The 15,585-nt window shown below is 37.7% G+C and overlaps 2 protein-coding genes across 2 annotated transcripts in view; both read left to right on the top strand.

The window, feature by feature from the left end:
* The window catches only part of LOC117322178 (transient receptor potential cation channel subfamily V member 5-like), a 32,578-nt gene that overhangs the window by 10,719 nt on the left and 6,274 nt on the right, over positions 1-15,585 (top strand). The window lies entirely within an intron of this gene.
* On the top strand, positions 3,356-4,072 carry LOC117343244 (tetra-peptide repeat homeobox protein 1-like). The gene has a single exon (XM_033905590.1). It carries the CDS (start codon positions 3,356-3,358, stop codon positions 4,070-4,072), a length of 717 nt encoding a protein of 238 aa, XP_033761481.1.

Raw genomic sequence — 15,585 nt, forward strand, 5'->3', positions numbered from 1 at the left:
AGTGTTGTCCTGGTGAGATAATGAGATACAGTATAATACAGTCTATATCGAGTGTTGTCCTGGTGAGATAATGAGATACAGTATAATACAGTCTATATCGAGTGTTGTCCTGGTGAGATAATGAGATACAGTATAATACAGTCTATATCGAGTGTTGTCTTGGTGAGATAATGAGATACAGTATAATACAGTCTATATCGAGTGTTGTCTTGGTGAGATAATAAGATACAGTATATTACAGTCTATATCGAGTATTGTCTTGGTGAGATAATAAGATACAGTATAATACAGTCTATATCGAGTGTTGTCTTGGTGAGATAATAAGATACAGTATATTACAGTCTATATCGAGTGTTGTCTTGGTGAGATAATGAGATACAGTATAATACAGTCTATATCGAGTGTTGTCTTGGTGAGATAATGAGATACAGTATAATACAGTCTATATCGAGTGTTGTATTGGTGAGATAATGATATACAGTATAATACAGTCTATATCGAGTGTTGTCCTGGTGAGATAATGAGATACAGTATAATACAGTCTATATCAAGTGTTGTCTTGGTGAGATAATGAGATACAGTATAATACAGTCTATATCGAGTGTTGTCTTGGTGAGATAATGAGATACAGTATAATACAGTCTATATCGAGTGTTGTCCTGGTGAGATAATGATATACAGTATAATACAGTCTATATCGACTCAGTGAGATGATGAACTACAGTATGTATAAGGCTTATCTCGTATGCTACTCTGACGAGTCTGATTGTATTTTACCATTTAAATAGGACAATTATGAATGTAGTCTTATTTCAAATAATGCAACCAAAAGGTAAGTGTGAATTGTAAGCTATGTTGATAAAATGTTACAAACGAGACATTGATTGATACTGCGATCTGGTTTAAGATGTTATTAATGCTGTCATTGTTGTGGATTATAGATAATCTTAATCTGAAGGGGCCGCGGTGGCCGAGTGGTTAAGGTGTCCCGACACTTTAACACTAGCCCTCCACCTCTGGGTTGCGAGTTCGAAACCTACGTGGGGCAGTTGCCAGGTTCTGACCGTAGGCCGGTGGTTCTTCTCCGGGTACGCCGGTTTTCCTCCACCTCCAAAACCTGGCACGTCCTATGACCCTTGCTGTTAATAGGACGTTAAACAAAAACAAACAAACAAACAAACTTAATCTGAATGAATTCTCTATGTAAGTTACCATTCCTTAGCTATAGTATGTCTAATTACTGGTACGTCTAACTTAGCGACAAGCAGCTATCTAATGTAGTGATCATTTTGTATAAAACAATACTTGCAGTTTGTCCATAGGGGCTATATGCTCAGTGGTGTTTTTTTATTTTATAGATGTTAATATCCATTGGTTTATTATGTCATCATAAGGCGACCTTAGACCAAAATGTAGACAGAACTTTGACAGAAACCAAATAAGTAGCCGTCTCTACCGATTTGTATTGGCGGATTGAAACAGCTCCCTAGACTTTTCTAGATAAAAAGGAATTCCTGTACCTATACCAGGACCAATAGGAGTACCTGTACCTAGACCAGGACCTATAGGAGTACCTGTACCTATACCAGGACCAATATGAATACATGTACCTATAACAAGACCAGTAGGAATACCTGTACCTAGACAAGGACCATGGGGATACCTGTACCTAGACAAGGACCATGGGGATACCTGTACCTAGACAAGGACCATGGGGATATCTGTACATTAACCAGGACCAATATGAATACCTGTAAATATACCAGGACCATGGGAATACCTGTACCTATACCAGGACCAATAGGAGTACCTGTACCTATACCAGGACCAATAGGAGTACCTGTACCTATACCAGGACCAATAGGAGTACCTGTACCTATACCAGGACCTATAGGAGTACCTGTACCTATACCAGGACCATGGGATACCTATACCTATACCAGGACCAGGAATACCTGTACCTAGACAGGACCATGGGATACCTGTACCTATACCAGGACCAATAGGAGTACCTGTACCTAGACCAGGACCATGGGAATACCTGTACCTATACCAGGACCATGGGGATACCTGTACCTATACCAGGACCAATATGAGTACCTGTACCTATACCAGGACCATGGGAATACCTGTACCTAGACCAGGACCATGGGGATACCTGTACCTACCAGGACCATGGGGATACCTGTACCTAGACAAGGACCATGGGAATCCTGTACTTGACCAGGACCATGGGAATACCTGTACTATACAGGACCATGGGATACTGTACCTATACCAGGACCAATAGGAGTACCTGTACCTATACCAGGACCAATAGGAGTACCTGTACCTATACCAGGACCATGGGAATACCTGTACCTATACCAGGACCAATAGGAGTACCTGTACCTATACCAGGACCAATAGGAGTACCTGTACCTATACCAGGACCAATAGGAGTACCTGTACCTATACCAGGACCTATAGGAGTACCTGTATATATACCAGGACCGATAGGAGTACCTGTACCTATACCAGGACCAATAGGAGTACCTGTACCTATACGATGACCAATAGGAGTACCTCTACCTATACTAAGACCAATAGGAATACCTGTACCTATACCAGGACCAATAGGAATACCTGTACCTATACCAGGACCATGGGAATACCTGTACCTATACCAGGACCAATAGGAATACCTGTACCTATACCAGGACCAATAGGAATAGCTGTACCTATACCAGGACCAATAGGAATACCTGTACCTATACGATGACCAATAGGAATACCTGTACCTATACCAGGACCAATAGGAATACCTGTACCTATACGATGACCAATAGGAATACCTGTACCTATACCAGTACCAATAGGAATACCTGTACCTATACCAGGACCATGGGACTACCTGTACCTATACCAGGACCAATAGGAATACCTGTACCTATACGATGACCAATAGGAATACCTGTACCTATACCAGGACCAATAGGAATAGCTGTACCTATACCAGGACCAATAGGAATAGCTGTACCTATACCAGGACCAATAGGAATTCCTGTATCTATACCAGGACCAATAGAAATACCTGTACCTATACCAGGACCAATAGGAATACCTATACCAGGACCATGGGAATACCTGTACCTATACCAGGACTAGTAGGAATTCCTGTACCTATACCAGGACCAATAGGAATTCCTGTATCTATACCAGGACCAATAGGAATTCCTGTACCTATACCAGGACCAATAGGAATACCTGTACCTATACCAGGACTAGTAGGAATTCCTGTACCTATACCAGGACCAATAGGAATTCCTGTATCTATACCAGGACCAATAGGAATTCCTGTACCTATACCAGGACCATGGGAATACCTGTACCTATACCAGGACCAATAGGAATTCCTGTACCTATACCAGGACCAATAGGAATTCCTGTATCTATACCAGGACCAATAGGAGTACCTGTACCTATACCAGGACAAATAGGACTACCTGTACCTATACCAGGACAAATAGGAATACCTGTACCTATACCAGGACCAATAGGAATACCTGTATCTATACCAGGACCATGGGAATACCTGTACCTATACCAGGACCATGGGAATACCTGTACCTATACCAGGACCAATAGGAATTCCTGTACCTATACCAGGACCAATAGGAATACCTGTACCTATACCAGGACCATGGGACTACCTGTACATATACCAGGACCAATAGGAATACCTGTACCTATACCAGGACCAATAGGAATTCCTGTATCTATACCAGGACCAATAGGAGTACCTGTACCTATACCAGGACCAATAGGAATACCTGTACCTATACAAGGACCAATAGGAATTCCTGTACTTATACCAGGACCAATAGGAGTACCTGTACCTATACCAGGACCAATAGGAATTCCTGTACCTATACCAGGACCATTGGAATACCTGTACCTATACCAGGACCATGGGACTACCTGTACCTATACCAGGACCAATAGGAATACCTTTACCTATACCAGGACCATGGGACTACCTGTACCTATACCAGGACCATGGGAATACCTGTACCTATACCAGGACCAATAGGAGTACCTGTACCTATACCAGGACCAATAGGAATACCTATACCTATACCAGGACCAAACGGAATACCTGTACCTATACCAGGACCATGGGACTACCTGTACCTATACCAGGACCAATATGAATACCTGTAAATATACCAGGACCAATAGGAGTACCTGTATCTATACCAGGACCAATAGGAATACCTGTACCTTGACCAGGACCATGGGAATACCTGTACCTATATCAGGACCAATAGGAATACCTGTACCTATACCAGGACCATGGGAATACCTGTACCTATACCAGGACCAATGGGAATACCTGTACCTATACCAGGACCATGGGAATATCTGTATCTATACCAGGACCATGGGAATACCTGTACCTATACCAGGACCAATAGGAATACCTGTACCTATACCAGGACCATGGGACTACCTGTACCTATACCAGGACCATGGGAATACCTGTACCTATACCAGGACCATGGGAATACCTGTACCTATACCAGGACCATGGGAATACCTGTACCTATACCAGGACCAATAGGAATATCTGTATCTATACCAGGACCAATAGGAATACCTGTACCTATACCAGGACCATGGGACTACCTGTACCTATACCAGGACCAATAGGAATATCTGTATCTATACCAGGACCAATAGGAATACCTGTACCTATACCATGCCAGGACCAATAGGAATACCTGTACCTAGACCAGGACCATGGGAATACCTGTACCTATACCAGGACCAATAGGAATACCTGTACCTATACCAGGACCAATAGGAATATCTGTATCTATACCAGGACCAATAGGAATACCTGTACCTATACCAGGACCAATAGGAATTCCTGTATCTATACCAGGACCAATAGGAATACCTTTACCTATACCAGGACCATGGGAATACCTGTACCTATACCTGGACCATGGGAATACCTGTACCTATACCAGGACCAATAGGAGTACCTGTACCTATACCAGGACCATGGGAATACCTGTACATATACCAGGACCAATAGGAATACCTGTACCTATACCAGGACCATGGGAGTACCTGTACCTATACCAGGACCATGGGAATACCTGTACATATACCAGGACCAATAGGAATACCTGTACCTATACCAGGACCAGTAGGAGTACCTGTACCTATACCAGGACCAATAGGAATACCTGTACCTATACCAGGACCATGGGAATACCTGTGCCTATACCAGGACCATGGGACTACCTGTACCTATACCAGGATCAATAGGAATTCCTGTACCTATATCAGGACCAATAGAAGCGAAACGAAGTGTTGTGTATTAAAATCGTAGGTCTATATTAATTCCCGATTAATAGGTTAATTTCGTTCTGTTCATATGAACATTTCGTTCCGCCGATTTTCATATCTTTTCTTGATTTCCGCGAACCTCGAATTTAGTTGAAGTGTAAATGTACCGGGTACGACTGAAACCTTTACTCTGGATGACATGTAAATGTACCGGGTACGACTGAAACCTTTACTCTAGATGACATGTAAATGTACCTGGTACGACTGAAACCTTTACTCTAGGTGACATGTAAATGTACCGGGTACGACTGAAACCTTTACTCTGGGTGACATGTAAATGTACCGTGTACGACTGAAACCTTTACTCTGGGTGACATGTAAATGTACCGGGTACGACTGAAACCTTTACTCTAGGTGACATGTAAATGTACCGGGTACGACTGAAACCTTTATTCTAGGTGACATGTAAATGTACCAGGTACGACTGAAACCTTTACTCTGGGTGACATGTAAATGTACCGGGTACGACAGAAACCTTTACTCTAGGTGACATGTAAATGTACCGGGTACGACAGAAACCTTTATTCTAGGTGACATGTAAATGTACCAGGTACGACTGAAACCTTTACTCTGGGTAACATGTAAATGTTCCGGGTACGGCTGAAACATTTAATATACCTTCCTAAAATCTTTACTCTTGTTGAGGCTTAAATGTACTGGGCACATGTAAGTATACACGGACAGACTGAAAGCTTTATTCATGCAGTAGTTTTAAATGTAACGGGTACAATTTGTTCATAGCTTTAACGGTTATGTGGGTGATTAGTGGACGCTAGACAAATAAACCTGAATACACATCTTGTACTCGGCTGTTAACCTTTTCAAGTATACCGTAGTTCTGTTTTAATACCAGTCGCATATAATTGGCATTGCGCCTGCATTTAACTGATTGGGTAAGATAAATGTAAGAATGATTTGCCTTCTGTAATAATAGATTCAAGACTTACGGACATTAATTAGTAACTAAACCCTTATAAACGTTGACAAGCATGAGCATTTTTTTTCGGAATCACACTACGTATCGCTGTTACTCCACATGGGAGATTATGGTTGGATTCGCTCCAGATCTTTAGATAGATCGATAGCCCACATTTCTTTAAAAAGCTTAATCCTCAATTCTTGTACGAATTATTGTTCATTTATTATATAATCTATAATCTACACTAGTTAGTTAAGCACTGAAGCAGCCGGTACAAGGAATCTGATCTAGGAAAAATAAGTTGATATTTATTCAATCACACAATTATTTACATCGTACATAGAATAGTTTATCTAAGTGTATTGATTAGTAACATAAATACAATATCGTCTTAATTTGGTCAGTATTACAATATATATATACGTGTGCTTTAGTTTTAAAACAAATTAATACAAATCTATAGCAAGTTTAGATGGTATTTTCATAGTTTTTCGTGATGACAATTATGTTGTCTTTCTATTCACTAGCCCACGTGCTAAGTACTTGCAAAGGGGCCGCGGTGGCCGAGTGGTTAAGGTGTCCCGACACTTTATCACTAGCCCTCCACCTCTGGGTTGCGAGTTCGAAACCTACGTGGGGCAGTTGCCAGGTACTGACCGTAGGCCGGTGGTTTTTCTCCGGGTTCCTCCATCTCCAAACCTGGCACGTCCTTAAATGACCCTGGCTGTTAATAGGACGTTAATCAAAACAAACCAAACAAACTAAAAGTACTTGCAAGACCTAGTGGTGTTCCGATTAATCGAGTTCGTCGAGTATCACTTGTTTGAGACGTTTGATCAATTAATCAGAGACTTGTATATCACATATACAAGTCTCTGAATTAATCGAGTAAGAAATCTGTAATCGAGTTTCATTGGAAGTACCCTACATCAGGTTTTATGAAAATATATTAGCCGGGATTTCAGATAAACATTCGCAAATTCAGCTTGACAATGTCTACAACACAGTCGCTTGCGGGAAATGGTTATGCTTGTATCATACAAAATCAAGCGTCACATTAACTGGTACAGTGTGGTAATACTAGGGGGAATGAAAACGTACAGATGACTAAGATTTCGTTTGTGAGAACATAAGGGACTAGCTATGGAAGCAACGTTAACGTATACGATTTTTCTTCCCGGTAAACGCACAGGGTCTGTTGTATGGAAACATTTTGGTTTTTAATGAAAACAAGAAGCAGAAGGTCCGTTAAGTACTGATACTTTAAATGTGACGAAAACTATTTGTAAAATGTGCAGAAAGTCGTATTCCTTCAATGGTAAGTCACAGTTCTACTTTCGTTTTCAAAGTATATTAGACTTTCGATAACTCGATAACAGATGGATTAAAGCATTTAACAGCCCGTGCAAAAAAATCCAATTAGCTAAACTAAATACTCCAATAAACAATCCTTTTGTTGTTTTTTTTGTGTTGAATAAAATTATTAAAAAAAACAATTTTGGTTCATTTTTATCTGTGTAATAAACAAATAAACACACAGTAAGATAGTATACATGTAGGTATAACAGTTTATTAATTACTGAAATTGTTGTTGAAAGCATTTCACAAAATATTGAGACATGAATACAAAAAATACATTTGAAAATTAATCGATTTTAATTGATCATCGATTGGTTACACACAAGTGATGATCGATCACAAAAATTCTACCGATTCCCAACACTAGCAAGACCGCATATAACATATCGCAAAAAAGGCTTTAAACGTGCATTTTGTATGGAATATTCCGTCGACAGGGAGGTTAGCTTGGATTAAATGATGAACATGACCCTTATCGATGACAGACAGGGAAGAAAACGGGTGACGGCTAGAAATCAGCTTATGATGTTTTGCGCATATCCATCATAGCTAAAAGCAGTTATTATTTTCGAGATAATTCTATAATCCAAGATGACATTCCTGAAATAGGTTCAACGTGTATTTTATCAGTTACTTTTAAGTGTTTATGAACTTCTTACCTGTTTCTGACTAAGTATTGGCATTTTATCAGATCAATTCATATGTAAATACAGCAATGTGATTGATGATGACGCCGTCTCAACTTCCCCCAAGAAAACTGTGATATATAAATGTACTCGTTGTCCTGAACAAGTATATCACTTCCCATCTAGATTCCTATTCGTTGTTATCCATTATAAGCTGTTTAATTCGTTTATTATAAACAGTCTATTTCGTCTATTTTTAGCTGTTTATTTCATTAATTATAAACTGTTTATTTCGTTTATTATCAGTCTGTAAATATTTCTGTGTTTCTCGGGGAACTTATATACAGTTAAATTATTTCTAAACGTCGAGACTACATTTTTAAGTAAGCCTACTCATTCTGTCGCTCTCAAATTTTAGCGCGAAACCAAATTAAAACAGTTTAACGGAATGGTGAATTAGCGCGTCAACAATAATTGCCATAGAAACAAATGTAGATAAACTACAATTATAGCAATTATATTTTAGCGGAATGTTTCTGACGCGAAAAAGGCTGAAATAAGATTACCGCTAAAATATAACACGCACGTGTACAGTGATAATGATTTGAGTCGTCTACCAGTGCAATTACAATAATTGTCATTAAACTGGCGATGACATTTAAAAACAGAGGCCGTTTTGTAGCGGTGATGTTAAAAATGTCTTTAGACACGGTAATCGGATAATAATTATTTACTTTTTTGATTTCTGAAGGCCTATTCATGTATTAGCTTTACCGACTGCTTCCAAAACAAATTTGGTCTAGATTAACAAACCTGTCTAATATCTTCCCGGGTAACATTTATTAATTTCGTCAAAATAAATTATCTTGGTACACATCAAATCGTTATATGTATTAGAATGTCTGTATAACGTGTGTGGGTATAAAATGATGATTCTCGCCGGGGTGTATGCTTATCATCATTGAAAGAAAATCAAAGGGTAGAACGTTTTGAAGATGACTTATTTAAGATGTTCATAATGTGTATGAAAATGGTGGTGAAATATCAACTTTTAGATAGGAAATGAATATGATGCTCATTTCGAGTCGAGCATGCCAGCGTCCTCCTCAAACGGTTAATTAGGTAATACAGTAAGATATGGCCGGTTACTGATTGAACAGGCGTGTGTTTCCTTATCCTGGATAAAATTGTCTCAATATAAGGAATACATCAATGTATCAAAGCGATTCTATACCAGGTAAGCATTCATGCATATTTTTGTCAACACATGTGTGCCTCATTTAAAACGTAATTATCTCATATCACTAACCTAGAAGCCTGCATTCCAACAGTTTAACATCACACAATGTTTATTCATAATGTATTGTGTAATACGAAGTCAAGATTTCAAGATAAATTAAGTAACCGTTACAGCAGATAGTCACACAAAAATCTACAAAACAAGTTAAGTAGAGACAACAATGGACTTTAACAATCACTAGAAACGACAGATCAAAGTTTGAATTCTATCAATAAGTAAATATCGGATATCAGATAATTGTTTACAACACACGACCAACTGGTAGTCCACACATTAAACATCAAGGCTGTGTTCTGTGGTGTTCTGGTTAAAGTCATTGCACATGTCCAACAAGGAGTGCGTTCTAATTGAGCTTCTGCTTGGATTTAAACTAAATTCATTTCTATGACACCTCCAATATTATCATGATCCGCCGTCTTCCCTTTAGCTGTAATTATAACGTCATTATAGACACATTGAAGATGTGATTAACATTCCTTTGCATAACAATTCTTTGTAGTTTATACACGATATAATTATATGCTGTAACGTAGTAGTAGAACCGTTCTCTATTATATATCTCTGAAATTCGTTTCCTATATAGTTCCAACAGTGCCAAAATATTTTAAGACAGTCTGCGAAAACTATTTCAGGAAGTAAACATTACCTAGAAGCCTGAACCTAAAATACTGTTCTTGTGTGTCGAAATTCTGACATTCATTTCCGTCCTTTTTTCTCTCTTTCCTCTGTAAACACACACTAATTTGTGTCACGTTGTTATGTGTTCTTGAGTAAACTTCCCTTTTAATTTCCTTATGAAAGTTTAACGACTATCATTATAGCATGATGATGCTCATTCACCGACAATTTAATTAAATAGAAGGTAACTTTGACAATCAGCATGGAGCCTTGACAATAAATTTTGGCAGAAATTATCTCGAGAGTTTTTAGTTTATCTTGACAGGGTGAAACTGTTGCGACAAACGTGTCATGCTTTTGATTATTTTCCTAATGAATTGTACCGATATAATTCAATTACAAGAACAACATTTGATATTGAAGTTGACAACGACGAACTATTTTAAAGATACTTTATATATCTGTTTTTGATGGCGTGTTTGAAGACATTTGATGGCTCCGTGTTGCCTGCTATACAGGGCTTTCTATTGATGTAGTTTGGTTGTGATTGAAAATCTCCTCATCACCCGTATATGTGTTGGCTGTTTTATTTTACAGTTTAAAATCACCCAATGTATCCTTTGTCTGTTTCTATTTGGGGCTCACACATGTCGGCATTTATTGTTTTGTTTGCATTTGAAAAGCTTGCACAAAAGACACCCGGTAATCTATACTTTACAGACATTACTTTAGTAATATATTCAGTAAAAGTGTAATTTAATGTAAAACAGAAACTACTTCAGTAATATATTCAGTGAAAATGTAATTTAATGTAAAACAGAAACTACTTCAGTAATATATTCAGTGAAAATGTAATTTAATATAAAACAGAAACTACTTCAGTAATATATACAATAAAAGTGTAATTTAAAGTAAAACTCCTGGTATAGATTTTTCGTACTTCTAGGAATCGTCAGTGAATCTATAAAAATCAACAAAGGAATATCGATAAATCAAAACGAACCTAAATTAATGTTTATAAAATGGAATAACCACATATGATGAAATCTATCGATGGTAACGGCAAAGTTCGGGGACTAAGAGACCACCAGTAGTCCCAACGGACTGTACAAAACACGACAAAAGTCCAAATTGATCAAGGCTTCAGAAATTTTGATAATTCCTGAATAGAACTAGGGTCTATGTAGTGTCATATTACTATATTATCCAAAAATAACCTCATTACATGTTTACAGTGGATTCCGTTTTAGAGTTATGATGTTACTGTCATGTTATGGGGTGTTAACATTTACCGTCTACTCCCATTTTCGGTGGGTGAAAAGACGAGGTTCCAAAAAGTCACGTGATTACTTTCCATAAAAAACAGTTGAGTGTAAGAAATTTGAGATTAATATCTTTTTCAATATTCGTCAAAAATGATATAATTTTGTCAATGTCTAATTCCAAGTATTGAAACTCTTTTTTGAAAACAAATCACTGAGGGAATATATCGTCTACAGCCCATTTAAATGTCAGATTTGACAGTTACGGTTTTGTCCTTCAAAGATCGAGTCATGTCCTATATATACGCCTGGTATGTTTAGTTAAATTCCTCTTAAAGCAGAACTATAACCTAAATCGCACTTGGTTAGTTATGAAAGCGATGGATTCTACGTTGCATTATTTTGTTACAAGTAAAGGTGAAAAGATCTGCTTCATTGACCTCGATCGCACCCTATTGTGTCGCATTGGTGATTGTAATTATTTAATGATTGGGTGATTACCCCGGGTGCTGCCTTTGTCCACCCGTTATGTTACCTGTCAATGAACTATTAATATCTTGTTGTAATTAGATGGGCCATTAGCGACTACAGGCCTGATCAGTTACCACCGAACGTCAGCACAGCATATATCGATTCTACTGAAGGTTCTTATGCAACATTTTATATTACTCTGAATAGTTAAACACTTGCCTGGACAATTTGATACCATAACCACCTTGTACATGTAAAATAATCAATTCCACAGAAGTCGTTTTTTTTCCTTTTTAAGAAAACAAAATTCAAGTTTCTCTCATGCTCTTGACTTAAAGAAGCATTCTTCCTTTTGATCAATGTTTAAGTCGTCAATACTAAATTCACTGGAAAATAAGTTATAATCTTCACATTAACAAGGTAGTTTTACTTTCAAGATAAACCAAAATTCTTCGATTGATAAGTCCTGAAAATTCTTAATTCGACCTGAAGTATCACTAATAATCGCAAAGTCATACAGTATTTGTAAACGATACATATGTACGTCTTTTTCTTGTACATTTCGGCGTTAGTTTCGTTACATGTAGGCACAGACACTCACACAGTCATCGTTCGGACATATATTTCATATTTCATCAATAGAAATTGTGCACGGTTCGAATGTCCGCCCGAACGAATGAATGCCCCTTTAAAGGTTCCTCCTTTTTGACATAACTATACATTACCTAGACGAACGCCCTTTACTGTCCTTCATATAATTCTTCCCCCAATACAAGTGTCAGTCATAATCAATCAGTCTTTGATCTCTCTTCTTCCTATGATGACTGTTTCGATCCACACCAGTTAGTTGAATAATTGATAGAAACTGTCTGTACCATATCGGGATTTTTCCATGGCGAATTAGAAGGTACAACGAAGGCAATAAATGTATTGATTTATTTGCTTAAAACATTAATAACGATGGTTGGCTGTGTCGTATATCTTCATTTTTATGTAGCTTTCCTAATAATTTCGGAATATGTCTGCTGGGAACACGATAATTCAACTCAACAGTAGATAGAGGTGTTTCCCGTATATAAATCTATTTCAATTCTTTGCTCATTACAGGGTCAGCATAGAAATACAACTGACATTCAAGACGAATGGTTTGCTATACTCCCAATTACTAAAGGGCGGGTTCTATAGGAATCGCCTTGTCTCTGCGTCCGCGTGTGTGTCCATCCGTCTGTGCAAAGCTTATATTAAAGCTATCTTTTGAACCCCTCAACCGATTTAATTATTATTAACTCTATAACATTGACACCATGATATTCTACATGCGATTACATTTAGAGGTCGTTGTGATTTTAGGTCAATGGCTGGACTTGACCACTTAAAAAACACACAAGCAAAAAACAAAAACAGAAAGCCCAATAAATAAATAAATACATAAATGAATAAAACATCAAATCGTGTGCATGTAAAACATAATTTGTGAACCCTAGTACACATGAAAACATCGAATATTTGAGATTATCGGTCAAGATAAAAGATCACAGATAACACATTTTCATCAAAGTAAAATATAATTGTTAGATTTATCTTTGAAATGTTAACTTTATTCGTTTTACAACAATTGCGAAACTTATCAACTTAAAAACAGTTCAGGCTTGTTGAGCCAGAAAGAAACGGAGGTCTTAGTGTGGGAGGAAACTGAAATACACGGAGAGAGCCCACGTGTTGGGGCAGGTGACACCTTACCTTTTCACGTCCGGTCGGAGATCGAACCCTAGACGCTAGGTGAAAGGCAAGTGTGTTTCGCGCAAGCAGCTAGGGTTCGATACCAAAATGGAACGTAAAACGTTAGAACTATTTCATTGATAGGGGAATGTGGATATATCAAAGTGAGCCTCGCTCACTTCGCTTTGGTTTTCTATGTTGTCACATTCATTTAAATAATATTGATATTTGATAATACAAAAGTACATCAATAAAGAACGTTGAACTCGCGGAATATTTTGCATTTTGTGTTGGTAACCCAAATTATGTGTTGAACCTGATTCGATATCGCCCTCAAAATATTTTCTGTTACATAACTCAGCTGTTCACACTGTACATATTTCAGAATCGTTCAGTCTGGGCCAACTCCCGATCATCAATTAGCTTCAACAGCTCCACAGAGCCTGTTATTCCCGTGAAATAATGATGCAGCATTCTTAACTTAATTCTACATTTGTTTTTGTAAAGACGTTTTATCAAAGTCAGGCGAAGGTTAGGCATCACTCTGGCAGTAACTTACAATGTCATTTGAATACAATGCGTTAAAATGAAATGCATATATATGCGCACAAATGGACATAATGCAGTTTGAAATGAGATGCAGTACACAATGAATATTCGATATGTCGAGGGGAAAATTAAAGTCAAATATAGCGATTTCGGCTTGTGATATCGCCAATTTAAGGTACTATACCAAGCAGTATATCACTCCTAACCACATCCATAATTCTGTCAAGGGACTCGCCCAGTGTTGTCATATAGAACGCCGGCGAGAGTTCCAAATATATGAGAGAGCCAGAAATATATGTCTACATTAACTACTTAAACCCGAGCACAGGAATCTAACAAAATTCGATATGAATGATATAGGGAAATGTCGAGTCTACCTACTAAATAATTAATACTAGTGTAGGCTGTATATCTCCTAACTTCATCTCTCGTTATTTTGGACATTTAGATCAATAATATTCCCTAATAAAGCACACGTCAGATTGTTTTCGTTGGCAGGAAATTGACAACCGTCTGGTGCTAGTGTCACTTTCAGCTGTAGGATCCCTCCGCAGCTGACAAGTCTCTTTTCCCTGGCTCCAAACCTGCTTTGATTGTTATAGCCCGGTAAAGTCCTTAACATATTCGTCTTCAAGCTATTTTTTCTCTGCCATATACGAATGGGTTTTTGTGATTTCGTTTGAATATCATACGTATAATTATTTATTGTTCTTTTCATTTTGTTTTCACCTTAGTATGTAATTTAAACCCAATGAGTATTCTTTAAATATACAAAACCGTCTTCCTATGAATGCGGCAGACTGAAAATGGAAAGGTGGAATATATACCTATAACTACAGGTAGCTGGATTGTTTATGGAATCATTGTGTCTGTTTATTTGTAGTTCTTTCAACAAAGGGAACGTTATTATTTTGTCACAGTCGTTTATCTGAAGGCAAATCATTCCCTTTCGTTATTTTTTTCTGTCGGTAGAATAACACCATCAAACAATTCAGGGTTTTAAATGGAAAGTTATTGTTCGAATACTTACAGTTAGTTTTTCCGTTTTAGATTTATTTTGTTCTTATATTCCGAATGCAATAGTGTTACCGCAATCAGAAGTCAAATTTCGCGCAGTGGGGTTTGTTCTTGTGATGTCAATAGTAGACGAGACGTCCCCAACAAAAAAGCATAACTCGTGGAAATAATCATCACTTTAATTTAACATCAATGTATTCTACTGCGAAGACATTCAAGTTATGCAACAGAGCCACAGAAATTGCTGCAAGTTACATGTTCATTGATCAATCAGTTTTTTGTCAGCAGTCCGAATTTTCGTGAAGTCAAAAATACTTATATAGTGACTTCAAAAAAAACGACGTC

Source organism: Pecten maximus, chromosome 2, assembly GCF_902652985.1.
Source record: "Pecten maximus chromosome 2, xPecMax1.1, whole genome shotgun sequence".
Classification (NCBI taxonomy): Eukaryota; Metazoa; Mollusca; class Bivalvia; order Pectinida; family Pectinidae; genus Pecten; species Pecten maximus.